At 40.9% G+C, this 15,860-nt stretch overlaps 1 protein-coding gene across 8 annotated transcripts in view; it reads left to right on the forward strand.

Moving 5' to 3' along the window:
* GPAM (glycerol-3-phosphate acyltransferase, mitochondrial) overlaps window positions 1-13,549 on the forward strand; it is a 65,816-nt gene extending 52,267 nt beyond the window's left edge. For 7 of the 8 annotated variants that reach the window (XM_033182903.1, XM_033182886.1, XM_033182871.1 and 4 more), the window contains 8 exons: window positions 57-127; window positions 922-1,186; window positions 1,742-1,884; window positions 3,369-3,446; window positions 4,388-4,528; window positions 5,728-5,917; window positions 7,086-7,144; window positions 8,093-11,890. In XM_033182903.1, the coding sequence (XP_033038794.1) occupies window positions 57-127; window positions 922-1,186; window positions 1,742-1,884; window positions 3,369-3,446; window positions 4,388-4,528; window positions 5,728-5,917; window positions 7,086-7,144; window positions 8,093-8,209 (1,064 nt within the window). In that variant the 3' untranslated portion in view covers window positions 8,210-11,890. Of the gene's footprint in view, window positions 1-56; window positions 128-921; window positions 1,187-1,741; window positions 1,885-3,368; window positions 3,447-4,387; window positions 4,529-5,727; window positions 5,918-7,085; window positions 7,145-8,092; window positions 11,891-13,444 lie in introns of those variants that run through there. The other variant, XM_033182930.1, reaches the window with a different exon arrangement.
* Window positions 13,550-15,860: the final 2,311 nt, after the last annotated feature.

The following is a 15,860-nucleotide window of genomic DNA, read 5'->3' on the forward strand; positions in this document are numbered from 1 at the left end:
GTTCAGCTATATTTGTAAAAAGTGTAACTAAAAAAAGCTTTGTGTTTGCCTTCCAGCTGCTAGCAAGTCCTGTGCCATTATGTCCACACACATTGTGGCTTGCCTACTCCTCTACAGACACAGGCAGGTATGTCTGCAATGTCACCTGCAGTTAGGTAGGAAGCATTAGAATGTTTTGTTAGCTGCTCAGATACATATTCAGGGGCAAATTTGGCCCACTCCTGGCTAGTACTATGAGGTAAACAGTAAAATAAGCTGAGGACCCTGCCCAAAGGAGCTAATCAACTTGGTGGAGGAAGAATCTACATTTAAAAACAAAACAAAACAGACTGCTTAATATATGTAGTACAAAGCTACTGCTTAATACTGTTAATGTAAATAAGATCTATTTCATTAACATGTGGTATGTATTCTGATAGCAAATGCTTTCCAAACGAATTGATTGACATTTTAGAACCCACCATTTATCCTCCCAAAATACATTTGTCTAAACTTTATGATGGAAGAGACCACACCAGTCTTGTTCAGTCATGTTCTCAACACCAAACACAGTGCCAATATATATAGGCACCAAGTAAATAGTTGTCAGATAAATATTTAAAATGAAGGAAATCTTGCTAAAAAATAAGCACTCCTTATTTGCAGTTGGCTTTTTTTCTCTCCCTTGTGATCTTATGTGTGCATATCATGTGTCATGGCTAGAGTGTTCACTAGCATGTGTAATACCTTGACATTCCTGGAGGACCAGCTTTTTAAGCAGTTTTCTGACTTGCTCTGCATTGGTGTTCTGGCCCTACTTCTCTCTGTGCTAGCAGTGAGCTGCAGGAAAGCCAAGGCAAGAAGAAAGTCTTGGAGTGTTGACCTCCCAACTTTTTGGAAAGTAGGTTTTCCACTGTCATGATACCATTTCTGTCTCTTTAGGGAATTGATCTCTCCACATTGGTCGAAGACTTCTTTGTGATGAAAGAGGAAGTCCTGGCTCGTGATTTTGACCTGGGGTTCTCAGGAAATTCAGAAGATGTAGTAATGCATGCCATACAGCTGCTGGGAAATTGCGTCACAATCACCCACACTAGCAGGAACGATGAGTTTTTTATCACCCCCAGCACAACTGTCCCAGCAGTCTTCGAACTCAACTTCTACAGCAATGGGGTACTTCATGTCTTTATCATGGAGGCCATCATAGGTATGTCAGTCCTTGAAATATTTTCAGTAATTTTCATGGAAAATAAAAAAGCCTAAAACACATAGTGGTATCTGCTTTAATTTGGGTGATAGCCCCTTGCTTGAGGGAATGTGGCTATAATTTTAGTTTTCAAATGAAACTGTAATCTCCTGTTATATCACTGTTTGTAACTACAATGAGTAATTACTGAATTGCCATTTGTATAGTATTACCCTTATTTCTCAGGAGAGGTAGAGTGTCTTGCAATCCAGGAGCTGAAACTCTAACTCAGATGAGACATATACAGGGCAGCAAAGCGAGTGGAGGCCTCATTTGTGATTAAGAGAAAAGAGAGGAAGGAGAGAAGAGGGGGCTCGTGTGTTTGGAGAAGGTTTTTGATGCAGTTGGGATCATATGGAATCATAAGCATTTAATCTTGTGGGATTTACTTAAATTTCTCGAAATACAGGCCATTATTTTTGATGTATTAATAATCTCTTAAGGTTATTTGAGCCAGTTGAAGTTTTTCTTGGAGACTTTGAGCTGGCAACTTCATTGTTGCTTTTCTTTTCTTAGCTTGCAGCCTTTATGCAGTTCTGAACAAGAGGGGATTAGGGGGGCCCACCGGCACCCCACCTAACCTGATCAGCCAGGAGCAGCTGGTGCGGAAGGCGGCCAGCCTGTGCTACCTTCTCTCCAATGAGGGCACCATCTCACTGGTGAGTGAAGACTCTTCAGTGTTGCTGGTCTCTTCCCTTGAGCGTTTTCGTGAAAACATAACCTCCGTGTTTTTCTGTTAGAGAATGTTTGGCCCATTTTTGATACTTTATATTCCACTCCTGGATTTCAGTGACCACCAAACCAATATGTCATTTACTATCTTGGTTTGCTCTCTGGGTCACTGCTCCACTGAATCTATCCTGCAGTATGAGCCATGATAGGACAGATTGCTCAATGTTCTCAGGCAGTCGCATCCAAAGCTAGTGAGCATGCATTGTGTGTGAGCCACTGGGTTAGTGGTTTGTAAATAATTAATGCACCCACCTGTAGATGATGGAACCACAGATGGTAAGAGTCAGAAGCAGCCTTAAAAATCATCTGCTCGGCCAGGTGATGTGACTCATGCCTGTGATCCCAGCACTTAGGGAGGCTGAGGTGGGCAGATCATGAGGTCAGGAGATCGAGACCATCCTGGCTAACATGGAGAAACCCTGACTCTACTAAAAATACAAAAAAAATTAGCTGGATGTAGTAGCACGCGTGTGTAGTCCCAGCTACTTTGGAGGCTGAGGCAGGAGGATTGCTTGAACCTGGGAGGTGGAGGTTGCAGTAAGCCGAGATTGCGCCACTGTTCTCCAGCCTGAGTGACAGAGCGAGACTCCATCTCAAAAAAAAAAAAAAATCTGCTCAACCCCTCTCAGTTTACAAATGAGGAAAACAAAGCCCAGCAGTACTAATGAGCATTTATATTATATACCCAAACACTTAGGCATTTATCATGAGACATATGTATTTAGCAGATTTCCTTCTTCTCAAAATCGTCAACATGTAGAATTCATATTTTAATTGAATTCCGATATTTTCTTTTGTATGAATGTGTCTTGAGATGTTGACGAGATAAGGGCATGTGTTAGGAGTACCGCCCCTCCATGCCGTGCTTTGGGTGAGGTGTCCTGGTGGTCCTGTTGGAGAATCTGTTTTGCATGAACCATGGGTGGTGGGATGGGAGGGACGAGGGCCGATAAGACTCGAAGATTGACTTTGTCTTTTCTCTGGTTTTTATTTACTTATTCCAGTGTTGTGTTTCCTCAATCACCACATTTGTGTATGGTATTTATTATAACTATTGATGAAAAATTGTCTTATAAAGTAAAAGAAATAGGTGGTGGGGGGCTGATAAGCAGTCTTCAGGGGACTTGCCACGTTGTGGGTGTGGGGAGAGAATTGAGCTCAGGAGTACCCCTTGCAGGTGGTGCAGTGTTGGGTGCTCTGCCAGTTAAGTGACAGAGGTCTCTTCTTGGGCTTTGTCCATGACCGTGTGTGTATCAAGAACATGGGCATTGGGAATCAAAGGACTTGCTCAGTGGGGTGACGGAGATAACAGAATGCAAGGCTTTGGCAGCTACCTTGTACCATGTTTTCTGCCTTTAAAAAAAGAAGTATAAAATGGTGGCATTTACATCTAAATGACTTTTCTTTTCAGCCCTGCCAGACATTTTACCAAGTGTGCCATGAAACAGTAGGAAAGTTTATCCAGTATGGCATTCTTACAGTGGCAGAGGTAAGAGGAAGCGCTTTCCTTTATTTGTCTGTATGAAGTTACTTGCTCTTCATTCCCTTTTCTACCACTTATTTAAACCAATAATTGGCCGGGCGCAGTGGCATGCTCCTGTAATCCCAGCACTTTGGGAGGCGGAGGTGGGTGGATCACCTGAGGTCAGGAGTTCGAGACCAGCCTGGCCAACATGGCAAAACCCTGTCTTTCCTAAAAATACAAAAATTAGCTGGGCATGGTGGCACGCGCCTGTAATCCCAGCTACTTGGGAGGTTGAGGCACAAGAATTGCTTGAATCGGAGAGGTGGAGGTTTCAGTGAGCCAAGATCGTGTCACTGCACTCTAGCCTGGGCGACAGAGTGAGATTCAGTCTCATAAATAAATAAATAAATAAATAAACAAATCAATAATTACATTTGGTATACAGTCATGTTCAGATGTAGAGAAGAGAAAAATAAGAATGGGGAGAATAAGTGTCCTTTGGATTATTTAATATTTTGGTTCCTATTTGTAAGTTGTGTTATCTAAAACATATCCTGACTTGATTCGGTGACACCAAGAAGTTTGTATGCTAAGTTGAGATATTACACCTATCAGTATGCTTGTAGCTTGCACATCTGCAGTTTTCATTTTTCAGATTCTATTTTAATTTTGGTAGATTTAGTGTAGAGGGGATGGCCTGGAAAAGCAGATACCAATTTAGAATATGTGGGGGTACTTTTATTTGATCTTTCTGGTAGCTCTCCCCTCCCACCTGCCCTTTCTTTTGTCCCCTGCTGTCTCCCGACTGAGTTTGAGTTTGAAAGGGAAGTGGATTGACATTATGAATGGCTAAACAGAGAAGAGCCAGGAAGGGTCAGAGAAGAGAACTGCCTTGTCGGCTCCACTGGGCAGTTGTTTGTGTGCCAGTGCATATTTATTTACTATCCGTCATCTCCTTGGCCTAGCACGATGACCAGGAAGATATCAGTCCTAGTCTTGCTGAGCAGCAGTGGGACAAGAAGCTTCCTGAACCTTTGTCTTGGAGAAGTGATGAAGAAGATGAAGACAGTGACTTTGGGGAGGAACAGCGAGATTGCTACCTGAAGGTACTTTGGTGAAGAATTCTGGTGGATATTACAGGGATATGTTGAGGTTTATGTTGCAGTGAGATCAGCTGGAGCCCTGGTGATGTCTTCATATCTAAAATAGGAAGCTCTGGTGCCTTCTGTGTGGTAAAGACACTCAAACTGTTTGAGTTGAATTAATACCTTAAATTATTCGGTTTAAGTAGAAAAGGAAAGGAGAGTCTGAAAAGTCAGGAAGATGAATGTTATAGGTGAGACTTCCACCATCCTTTTATGAAATACACAGGTGTATACCTGTTTATATACACCTGCACCCCCTCATGAGGCAGCAGTTTTGCTATTGAGCTGCCATTGGCCTTGTTGCTCTTTTTGAGTCACTCTTGCTGTCCTTCCCAAAATTTCATATAGTCAGCTCTTTGCTGTCAGTTAAAACAAATACCATTATAGGAGAAAATTTAGATTAAGAAAAAGTCCCTGATTTAGAAAAGTCAGTTTTGTCTAATTTGTAATTTTAGAACTTAGTAATAATGACCCATCTTTTCTGAATACTCTAAGTGGATTACTCTTTTTTGACATTTAGAAATTGTCTTCTTTTTCACTTGGGTGGTATTAGTGTGGTTTTAAGATTGGGCAGTGATCTTGCTTTCACACTGCAGAGGGGCTTCACCAAACCAGCGTGTTTTGGGTAGGTACAGTGAGAGCCTCTCGGCCATAAAGCACCACCGTCATGGTGGCCATCATTCCCCACATTGCTGGACTATGGGCAGAGACCATTTAGGGGAGGCAGGGAATAGGTGCTGAAGAAGGAATGAGATGATCTTAGTGGTCTCCCATTGATTGTTTTGCAGATTTGAGTGACTGTTGAGCCCAAACTTCAAACTGTGGAAGGCCTAGTCTTAGGAGCAGCTATTTTCAGTGATGATAGCATATCATAATTACAGCATTCAGTTATGAAAATTTCTTCTAGGTGGCTGTTCAATGAACACAAACCTCAAATACTATAAAAAAGTGAATGATTACCATAAAGAATGTGTTTGAAAGCCAGCAGTTGTTTCCTGCAGAGATTCTCTGCATAAGGGGCAGGGGGCTGCTTTCATGTAGTGCTGATGTGAGTGGCCATCTTCTCACGTTACTGGCTCTCCAGAGAAAGTCCTCTGTCCTCTTGCCTTGTGTCTCTTGTCCCTTCCTCATGACTTCATCTCCTGCTTTTGCACACTCAGGTGAGCCAGTCCAAGGAGCACCAGCAGTTTATCACCTTCTTACAGAGACTCCTTGGGCCTTTGCTGGAGGCCTACAGCTCTGCTGCCATCTTTGTTCACAACTTCAGCGGTCCTGTTCCAGAACCTGAATATCTGCAAAAGTTGCACAAATACCTAGTAACCAGAACAGAAAGAAATGTTGCAGTATATGGTATGTTGAGTCACTATCTGTTCTTTTAAAATCTTTTTTTTTTGGATTACAGAAATTTGCTAATTGTAGAAAATTGGAAAAATGCAAACTTATCCTGACCTCTAACACCGTAGAGTATTACTATTATCTTCTTTGGTATGTTATATAAGTTGAATGATAACAGTTCTACACTCTTATGTCTGGCTTTTTTCACGTAACATTATTTTTGAGATTCATACATGTTGCATATAGTTTGTTCCTTTGTTCTTGTTGTGTAGTGTTCCATTGTATAAATATTTACCACATTTTATTCATTCTGCTGTTGAAGGATATTTGGGTTGCTTTCAGTTCACAACTGCTTTGAACAGTGTTGCTGTGAGCGTGTTTGAGTATGTCTTTTGGTGAACATCTGTGCCCCTGTATACAGCATATATATGGGAACAGAATTGCCTGGTTGTAGGCTCTAGATATATTCGGCTCTAGTAGATACCACCAAACAGTTTCCAGTACCTGCTTGTACTCCCACTGCAGTGTGTGTTTCGCTTGCTGCACATCTTGGCCAGCGCTCGGTCTTGTTTGTTTTAGGAGATATGATTGGGGTGGGAGTAGTATTTCATACAGTTGTAGTTTGGAGCTGAAACTACTTTGAATCACTTTTCAGAGCCAGAAGGAATCTAATCTAATCACCTCGTTTTATAGTTGAGGAAAATACCCAAGGTCACACTGCTAGTTAATGGGTGATCTCGGGATCAGAAATCTTGTTTCCTAACCTCGAGGCCTGTGTTTTCTCTGGTTCCGCTGATGTACAGTCATCTGTGTACCACTGGGTAGCTTAAAGAATGTTTATACGCTGTCTTATTTGATTCTCACAACAATCCTGGACAATGGATGTTTTAGGTATTTCTATTTCCCTCCATTCTCCCTATTTCTCTCTCTACACCCTCTTTTCTTTCCCTCTCCCGTTCTTGTTTACCTCAATATAGGACAAAGTAGGTTTACACAAAGTAGGTGTAATAGCAAGTCAGCTGAGAACTCACAGGTTGCCAGTGGTGGACGTGGGGCCCCACCCCTGTCTGCTGACTTGCCCTTATTCTCTTCCTAGCTCCCCATACTTTCTTACTGTGGCTATTGGGACTGTCATGATTTGTTGGGCCTAACCATTTGACAGGGTTTTATTCTCTCTCTTCAGCTGAGAGTGCCACATACTGTCTTGTGAAGAATGCTGTGAAAATGTTTAAGGATATTGGGGTAGGTGTCCACCATTTATGGTATAAAAGCTATCTTAACTTCTGTTCTCTTTAGATCAAGTCTGTTTGAGCTACCTTTGTGGTGGGGTGGACCCCGAGAGAAGCAGTTTCTGCTAGCTTAATGATACAGGCGTTTTTGGGAATGGACCATGTAGGATGGGTTGGGCTATGTTGAAGGTGAAACCCATCAGTGTAGATTTATTTGAATGTTCTGGAATTTTACTGGTTTCATTCACATTTATTCCCAAACTGCTATATGTAACTGGTATCAATATGTTTCAAGGTGTTACAGGTTGAGTATCCCTTATCTAAAATGTTGGGACCAGAAATGTTTTGGATTTCAGATTTTTTTGGATTTTGAAATACGTGCCTTAGACTTACAGGTTGAGCATCTCTAATCCGGAACCCAAAATGCTCTAATGAGCATGTCTTTTGAGCGTCATGCTGGCGTTCAAAATGTTTCAGATTTTGGAGTACTTCAGATTTTTGACTTTGGGATTAGGACCACAATCTTGGCTCTTAATTATTCCATATGATTTTTAGTTACTTTCTTGTATTTTTGCAAGTATTTCTAGAAGTATCCTCAGGTGTCCTTTACCTTCATGATTGTTGGAGAATGTGAGTTCCATAGAGATACTAGTGGCCTTTTGTGAGGGACTATTTGTGACTTTATTCTAAGTCATTTTAGAGTACAGTTACATTGGTTGAAATTTTAGAATATAGTTATGTTGGTTGAACTCCATCAAAAAAAAGAAAAGAAAACCTTGCTTGCATTGGAAACTCCCACCTCATACACACACACATGCATACATTTACTTAAAGCCAGGATATGGTTTTGTGTGCCTTTACTGCCTTCTGAGGTCTAGAAAACCACAGGTCAGGTTGGTGATAGAAATTTTTTTTTATTTTTTATTTTTTGCCTTTAATTTAATCTAAACTTTTTCTTTAGGTTTTCAAGGAGACCAAACAAAAGAGAGTGTCTGTTTTAGAACTGAGCAGCACTTTTCTACCTCAATGCAACCGGCAAAAACTTCTAGAATATATTCTGAGTTTTGTGGTGCTGTAGGTAATGTGTGGCACCGCTGGCAAATGAAAGTCATGAGATGAGTCCCTTGTAGGTACCAGCTTCTGGCTCGAGAGTTGAAGGTGCCGTCGCAAGGTCAGGCCTGCCCTGTCCTGCAGTGATCTCCTGGAAGACAAGTGCCTTCTCCCTCCATGGATCTGTGATCTTCTGAGCTCTGCATCCACACAGCAGCCTGCAGATAACACTTGGGGGGACCTCAGCCTCTATTCGCAACTCACAATCCATAGACTACAAGATGAAATCTCAATACATTATTTTGGAGTTTATTAAAGATTGACATTTTAAGTACAGCTTTTAAGGACTAATTACTGTGATGGACACAGAAATGTAGCTGTGTTCTAGAACTGAATCTTGTATACTTAGTGCTGTTGGGTAATTTGTTGGTATATTATCTGGTAATGGTTAATGCTTCCTTTAAAAATAATTGAGTCATCCATTCATTCTTTTTCAGTTTTATCTTTGTCAATAGTAGCTACATTCTTAATGGGAGCACCTTTTATCCCAAGTGCTTTATAAATGAATGGACTGATATATATCACACCCAGGTATCACTGTGCTGTCCTTTGCAGTCAGATATAGAAGATGTTTTTAAGAGGTATGTGAAAACAGACAGTATTAGTTTAGGTCGGGAACTGAGATATTGTAATCAAATAATGAACATCAGGAAGTTAATTTGGCTGGCAAAATTCTAGGGAAACTTGGCCAGAAAACTGGTGTTGAAGGCTTTTGCTCATATAAAAAAGTGCCATTGAGTTTTAAATGACCAGCAAATATTTAGAACCCTTCCTGTTTTATGTCTGTACCCTGTCTACCCCTCAGGTAATACCTGCTTCTCACGGGTACAGCTGTTTCTTGGAAATCCTCCAACCAAATAGCAACTTTCCTAACTTGATTAGCTTGAGCTGACAGACTCTTAGAATACAGTGCTCTGGCCACAACTGATGAGGGCTTTCTGTACTGCTCACAGACTGTGTACTGCACCCCAGTCCAGGTGACTGGTGCCCACTTGAATTGTGCCGTGCACAGCCTGTCCAGTATATGCATGTGGTGGCTCTACTGACTGGTAATGGTTAGAGGCATTGATGAATTTTTAGCTTTGAGGAAAAACCATGACTTTTAACAAATTTTTATGGGTTATATGCCTAAACCCTTATGCCACATAGTGGTAAATAATTATGAAAAATGGTCTGTTCATAATTGGTAGGTGCCTTTTGTGAACAGGGAGCGTAATTATTAGTTTATTATGGTAATTAAGGTGATTTCTTAAATATCATGTAATGTTAAAACATTTTCTAACCGTTTACTGTTGCTTATCTCTAAGATATTACGGAATTAAGAATTTTTCCAGATGAGTGTTACATAGTTTCTTTGAATTTAGTATAAAAATACTGAGAATTAAGTTTGTACTTCTATAAGCTTGGATTTTAAACACTAATAGTATCTCATGAGTAACGTGTGTTTTGGGAGAGAGAGGAATGCTGATTGATATTTCACATTGTATGAAGTATCATGTTTGAAACTCGTAGCAATAATGCTATGCTGTTGTGATCCCTCTCAAGTTCTGCATTTAAAATATATTTTTTCTTTATAGGAATTGAGGTACTGTTAAGTCATTGTCAGTTGTAGTAGCTCTGATGTTGAATGAGATAATCACGTTTTAGCATTCCATTTTACTGACTAGGGTAGAAGAACACTTTTCTTGGCTACATTTGGAGGATACCCAGGGAGTCTTGGGTGTTCCTTGTCTGGGGAATCAAACATTTCACTAGTCTCTTTTTTTCATCCTTTAAATTGTAGATTAAGGATTACTCAAGCTCACCATTATTCAAGGTGGGGACTCACTTCCCAGTGGATACTCTGCCCTGCCTGTCACTGCTGCAAAGAGCTGCTGCTTCGCCAGCCTAAGCAGAGAAAATATGGCTTCTCTTGCATTATTTTCCCTTTTGGTTGGTTTGTTTTCTAGAAGTTCGATCAGATGCTTTGAGGAATGCAATGTATGATTTTGCTAGCTCTCTTACCACTTAAGTCACTGTGAGGATAAATATGCATGCATTTTGTAATTAACTGGTGCTTTGAAAATCTTTTTTAAGGGAGAAAAATCTCAACCAAAGTTATGCTCATCCAGACAAGCTGACCTTTGAGTTAATTTCAGCACAACTCATTCTTCAGTGCCTCATGACCGAAAAACAAAAAACAAAAAAAGAAAGCATCTTCACAATAAAGCTTCCAGATAGCACCGTTTTGCTAAAAGATACGTTCTCATTGTTTTCCAACAGTGATGGCTTCCATGTAAGGTTAAACAAACTAGGTGCTTGTAAATAATTTTATTACAGTTTACTCTATTGCATTTCTATGACATGAAATGCATGCCCTTCAGGGGAAGACTGTGAGTCAAGTTAAAGAAAAAAAAAAAAAATTAAGCAATATGCAACTGCTCTCTGTTTTTAAAAATGAGAATGTCCTAAGTGATTCAGAAGAGAGGAAGGAATTTATGTACTCTTAAAATTGCGTGAAAAACAAGGCAAAAACTAGTGTGAAGTGTGTAGAACTGTTAACTGAGACGGCATTGAGTCTTCCTTCTGAAATCTGTTAAATCTCACAAAGTCATGAGGGTATATGGAGAAAATATTTCTGGGATTACAATGAATGTAAACCCAGATTGTGGAATTTCCAGTAACCTGGACTGGGAAAAGCATTTCCCATAGTACTCCATGTAATATGAGTGCTCTGTGAGATGTTCATCAGTGTTTTATAGAAATGGTGTTGCTGGGAACTAAGTTTGCACATGGAAACTTACAATGCACTTTAGCGCAGTAAGGGCTTGGCATCTGGCAGTGAAAAACTGTTCAACCCAGCATTGCCCAAACTATTTGACATCAGGACCTTTTTCTCCTTTGGGATACCTGTGAACCTCTCACTAATGTCCTCTGGAGAACATTTTGGGAAACACTGTTAGATAGTTCTTTAAGGAGACAAAACGGTAATGAACACATGGCACTGGGGCAGAATTCACATGCATTTTGTAACGTCCAGTGTGGCGTTGAATAGATGTGTATTTCCTCCCCTAAAGAAAATAAGCACAGAAAATTATATTGTAGGTGACCGGCGCTCTTTCCTTTGATAGAAAGAACAGCCCCAATGATCCTGGCTTTTTCACTGAATGTATCAGAATACATGGATGAATTGGGGTTAATAAGGTTTTCATTCAGATGTAGAAGAAAGTATTGTACAATTGAATGCAGATTTTTATCCACAGACAGTTGTAGTGTTTAGACGTGACAGGACCTATCGTTGAGGTTTATAAGACTTACTATGGGCTGTAAACCTATTTTTTAAAACTCTTTTTAGAAACCTGAGACTTGTCATCTGGCATTTTAGTTTAATACAAACTAATGATTGCATTTGAAAGAGATTCTTGACCTTATTTCTGAACATCTAAAGCTCTGAAATGTCTTGATGGAAGGTATTAAACTATTTGCCTGTTGTATAAAGAAATGTTAAGACTGTTGTGAAAAGAATTACTGTAAGGTACTGTGAAATGACTGTGATTTTGTGAGCGAAACATACTTGGAAATACTGAATTGATTTTTATGCTTGTTAATAATGTATTGCAAGAAACACAGAAAATGTAGTTTTGTTTTAATAAACCAAAAAATGAACATATTCTTGATGTGTTGGATTTGTATTTAAGACAGTTTCCTACATAATTCACTATACGAACAATGTCTTTTCTGACTTTATATAGCAACTTATTAAAATGCTTAACGATATCTTACATAAATGTATGAACCTACAGTACATGCTTTTATTATTGACCCACAGCTTTCCAAATTTGATCAAGCATTTGGAGATGTAGGTCTGCTTCTTAGCTGTTGCTCTCCTTTTATTTAGTAAATATTCATATTCTAGAGAGATTCTTTGGGTTTTTGTAAATATTTCTTTAAGCTTGGTGCTTTTTGTTATATTTTTACATATTTAAGTTTATAAAAAGTGTTTTCTCCACTAGTTTATCACAGTTGCTCAAACAATATTAGTTTACTTTTTTGACAAGAAAATTATTTCTTTTATCAGAGCACAGATTTTGTGGATTCTTTGAAAGTTCTCAAATACAGCCTGATATCCAGAGTGTTCCTTCTGGGAACAGTGGTAAACGTGTGCCTGCTGATGACGTCCATGTCGTTTGGATGCATGATGTGGCTGTCAAACTGACTGACACCCAAGACCATGCCATCCATTCTCCAGCCAGCCTCTCTCCCTGAACTTTCTACTTGAACCCTTCTGATTTCCTCTGTGATGTTGCCGTGACTGTGCCCTTACTCTGGCACATTCATTCTTTGCATTAGCAACTCTCTTGCTGCTGCCAAAGGTTACCTTCCTTTTATTGTAGCTAAATTCTAACTTTTACAGCCACTAGGTAAGTGGATGTTAATTTTGAAGTCTCATCTCTTGTTTACTCTCTAATTGTAGTCCTATTATTTTCCTTTTTAAGCCCTTGCTGTCTTCAACACACCTAGCTAGTAAAATTCCAACATACCTCCTTGACATGTGCAAGGGCACTTGTGGTGTTGACACGCCCACCTGGCTTCTCTTGCCCCTTCAGTTTCCATGGCCCTATTGTCTCCTGTCTACCATCACGACTCCGTTCTTCTCCAACTCCTTGCCTCCCATCCCTTACCAGATGGTCCTGGTGGTTTTGCCTGGTCCTCTGATTTGAAAAAAAAAATTTTTCAATATAATCTAGAATTTGCTATTTTTATGTGAAAGCATCTAATTTTTACATGATGGTCCAACAACATGTATGGATCAAGTAAATTGCATTTCCAGGCCATTTCTGTCTTGGCAACTGTCAGTTCGTATCTTTTGGCCTAGGAAAAAGAAGCACGAAAGGATGAGTTTCTAGGTGCCCCTTCCAGGAGGAGCTAGTAGGCAGTCCCCAGGGGAGAGAAAGCTAACCTTGGTCACCTGACTTAGGCAGGACTAGAGCTTGAGGCAAGTATCTGATGAAGACTGGTGATGTTTAACTAGGCAATGAGAACATCTGGGTCAGCCTTTGACATCTGACTCACTCCTGTGCCCATGTCAAAGAAAGTGTGTATCAAAACAAGCTAGCATTTGCTGCTGGCAATGGGCTACCTATGACAGGTGATTAGAGTAAATGATTGGACAAACAAAATTTCTAGCCTTCTGGGAAAACGTCTTGCCTCTTTTGTCTTGCAGGTTGGTGGACAATCAGAAAGGAAAGAACACAAGTGGACACACCCTCAACTACCTGCTGAAAGTTCCCAACCTATGTGGCCGAGATAACATCACATAGGACTTAGTAGAAGTGAGGTGACTCCCTCAGACAAGAGCAGAGGTAGCATGCCTGAGTGTGCTTTTCACCTTGTTCCTTACTTCCTTACTGGTGGGCTAATCCTATGTCCATACCCTCCTTTTTCTTTGTAATTATTAATGCCCTCTTTGACTCTTAGAAGAGTCTAGGTGTGCATAATAAGACTATATTGTTGCGTATCCCTGGGCTATGCAGCTGCTAGTGACAAAGAATCCCACTGGAATTGAGACAGAGGCTACCTTAAGAATATATATTCAGGTTTTTATCACCTGAGAATTTTAACAGTCTTTGAGTTTACTTGTAAGGAAATGTTTATGCACTATAAAACGTCTAACTTCTGCTTCTTGAACCAGTCTTGGCATTTGTTGGGGAGAGCTCAGAAATAGCCCAATTGTCCCCAAGTAATCTCTCTTGGAGACAGAATCCCACAAAGCCCATTTCTTCTCCTACTTTTGGAGGGTTTGAGGCCCAATTTGCCTGCTTTATTATTTCCCCATTGTTGAAATGGTGGGCAAACATCCTGCTTCTATTACATGATGCTAGGTGTGCGTGGTTGGTGGTGAAGAGAGTGCTGACTCCCTTCACCTTACGAGGGAAAAGTAGAACAGTGTGGGGCCCACAGTGAGGATTTTAAGGAGCCATGGAATACGGTGACTCTGTCTAGACTAGTGATTGTCAAGTGTGGTTACCAGACAAGCAGCATCAGTATCACCTGGGCAATTTGTTGGAACGGCAACTACTTTGAGCCCCAACCCAGACACCAGCAAAATGTATTTTAACAAGTCCTCAGGTGATTGTGATACACATGAAGTTTGAGCACCCTTGCTCTAGATACTTTACCTTGGCAAAATCTGGCATTTCACAGTTCTACACAGTATACTCCGGAAGTAAAAATGAGGAAGAGTGCATGGGTGATAAACGCCTTTCTAAAATGGCTTTTTCTCTAGGACGTATTAAAGTGATCTAGTAAACGGGACAGAACTGGGCTTTCAGGTAACCGTGCTTAAATCCTCTATGTACCTGGAGATGTTTCTACAATGGGAAATGGCTGCCTCGAACCTTGTCACTGCCTGGCCGTCTCTGTAGATGCTGGCATAGCTCCTGTGCAGTTGGGTGACTTACACCACAAAGTTTGGCATTGAGGTGCTTCTCAGCCCTCAGTCTATGAAAAGGAGGCTTGCCCGAATTGAATTCTGTGTGTGAGCTTTACACAGTCCTTTAAACTGATCCCTTGGTCAGTAAACCTAGGACTGAGAGCTGGCTTGCTTGTGCGCGTGCAGGCTCTGAGCTGGTCACATCACTTCTGTGGACATGGTTGTTCTCCATATGGCACAGGGGCAAATGCACAGTGGATGTTTGAAGGTGAAATCAGGTTTAATGAAGGCGGAAGTGTTTTGTAGGCTGGCAAGTGTGAAACCACTGTGTGTGTTTTGTATGCTTTCACGTGATGGCCAGTCAGGTGTGGCCACAGAAGAGACAATTTATTACAGTCACAGGTTGTAGAGGCAGGAGGCATGGGACACACCACACAGGGCCACATGGGAAAGACACAGGGGTGGTCAGGAGGCAGAAGACAGGAGTGAGGGGCGGGGCTTAGGTCAGAGCCTTTATTGATGCTTCTGAGGGAAAGGCAGGGCAGGGCAGGGTGAACTGTTCAGGATTGACAATTGAATAGTCTGGATAATTTCATTAGGCTCTAAACTATAGGAGTGGTTCCTAGTTTGCTGGTATCAGTCCCTGGGATGTGTTAGGTAGAGGAGTACTGCTTACCAGGGTATATGGGCCAGATTGAGAAGGCATGACTCTGGATTAATTAGTGTGTGTATCAAAGTAGGCTCCTGGCTGAGTCCTTTGCTATCTCTAAGAACTGGCTAGTGCCAGGAGGGGCAGTCTCTCCCCAGAGAGACAGTCTTTTTAGGATGTCAAAGAATCATAGGACAGAAAGTTTAGCTCTGAGGAAGCTTATGGGTCCTTCAGAGGGAAATTAAGGATATTGTGCCTCCAAGTTTTACAGAAGAGAAAATTACCAGTGCTCACACAGTAAGTTGATAGAATCTAGACCAGAAGCAACATTGTTTGACACAGTCCAGTCAACACCAGCCAAATGGAACACGGACAAGTCAGTAAAATGACCCAGTTTTCCTGCAGCAAAATCGAACCATGCATGTGTTTGATGTGAAGCTTGGCAAATGGCATAATGATGTGGACTGGACAGAAGTTAATTGGCTCCAGCAAAACAGTGTGGCAAACATATCTAGGACTGACTTGTGCTTCTATTGTTAGGCACTGGGCTGAGCACTT

This window comes from Trachypithecus francoisi, unplaced genomic scaffold, assembly GCF_009764315.1.
Source record: "Trachypithecus francoisi isolate TF-2019V2 unplaced genomic scaffold, Tfra_2.0 Contig01579, whole genome shotgun sequence".
In the NCBI taxonomy this organism is placed as follows: Eukaryota; Metazoa; Chordata; class Mammalia; order Primates; family Cercopithecidae; genus Trachypithecus; species Trachypithecus francoisi.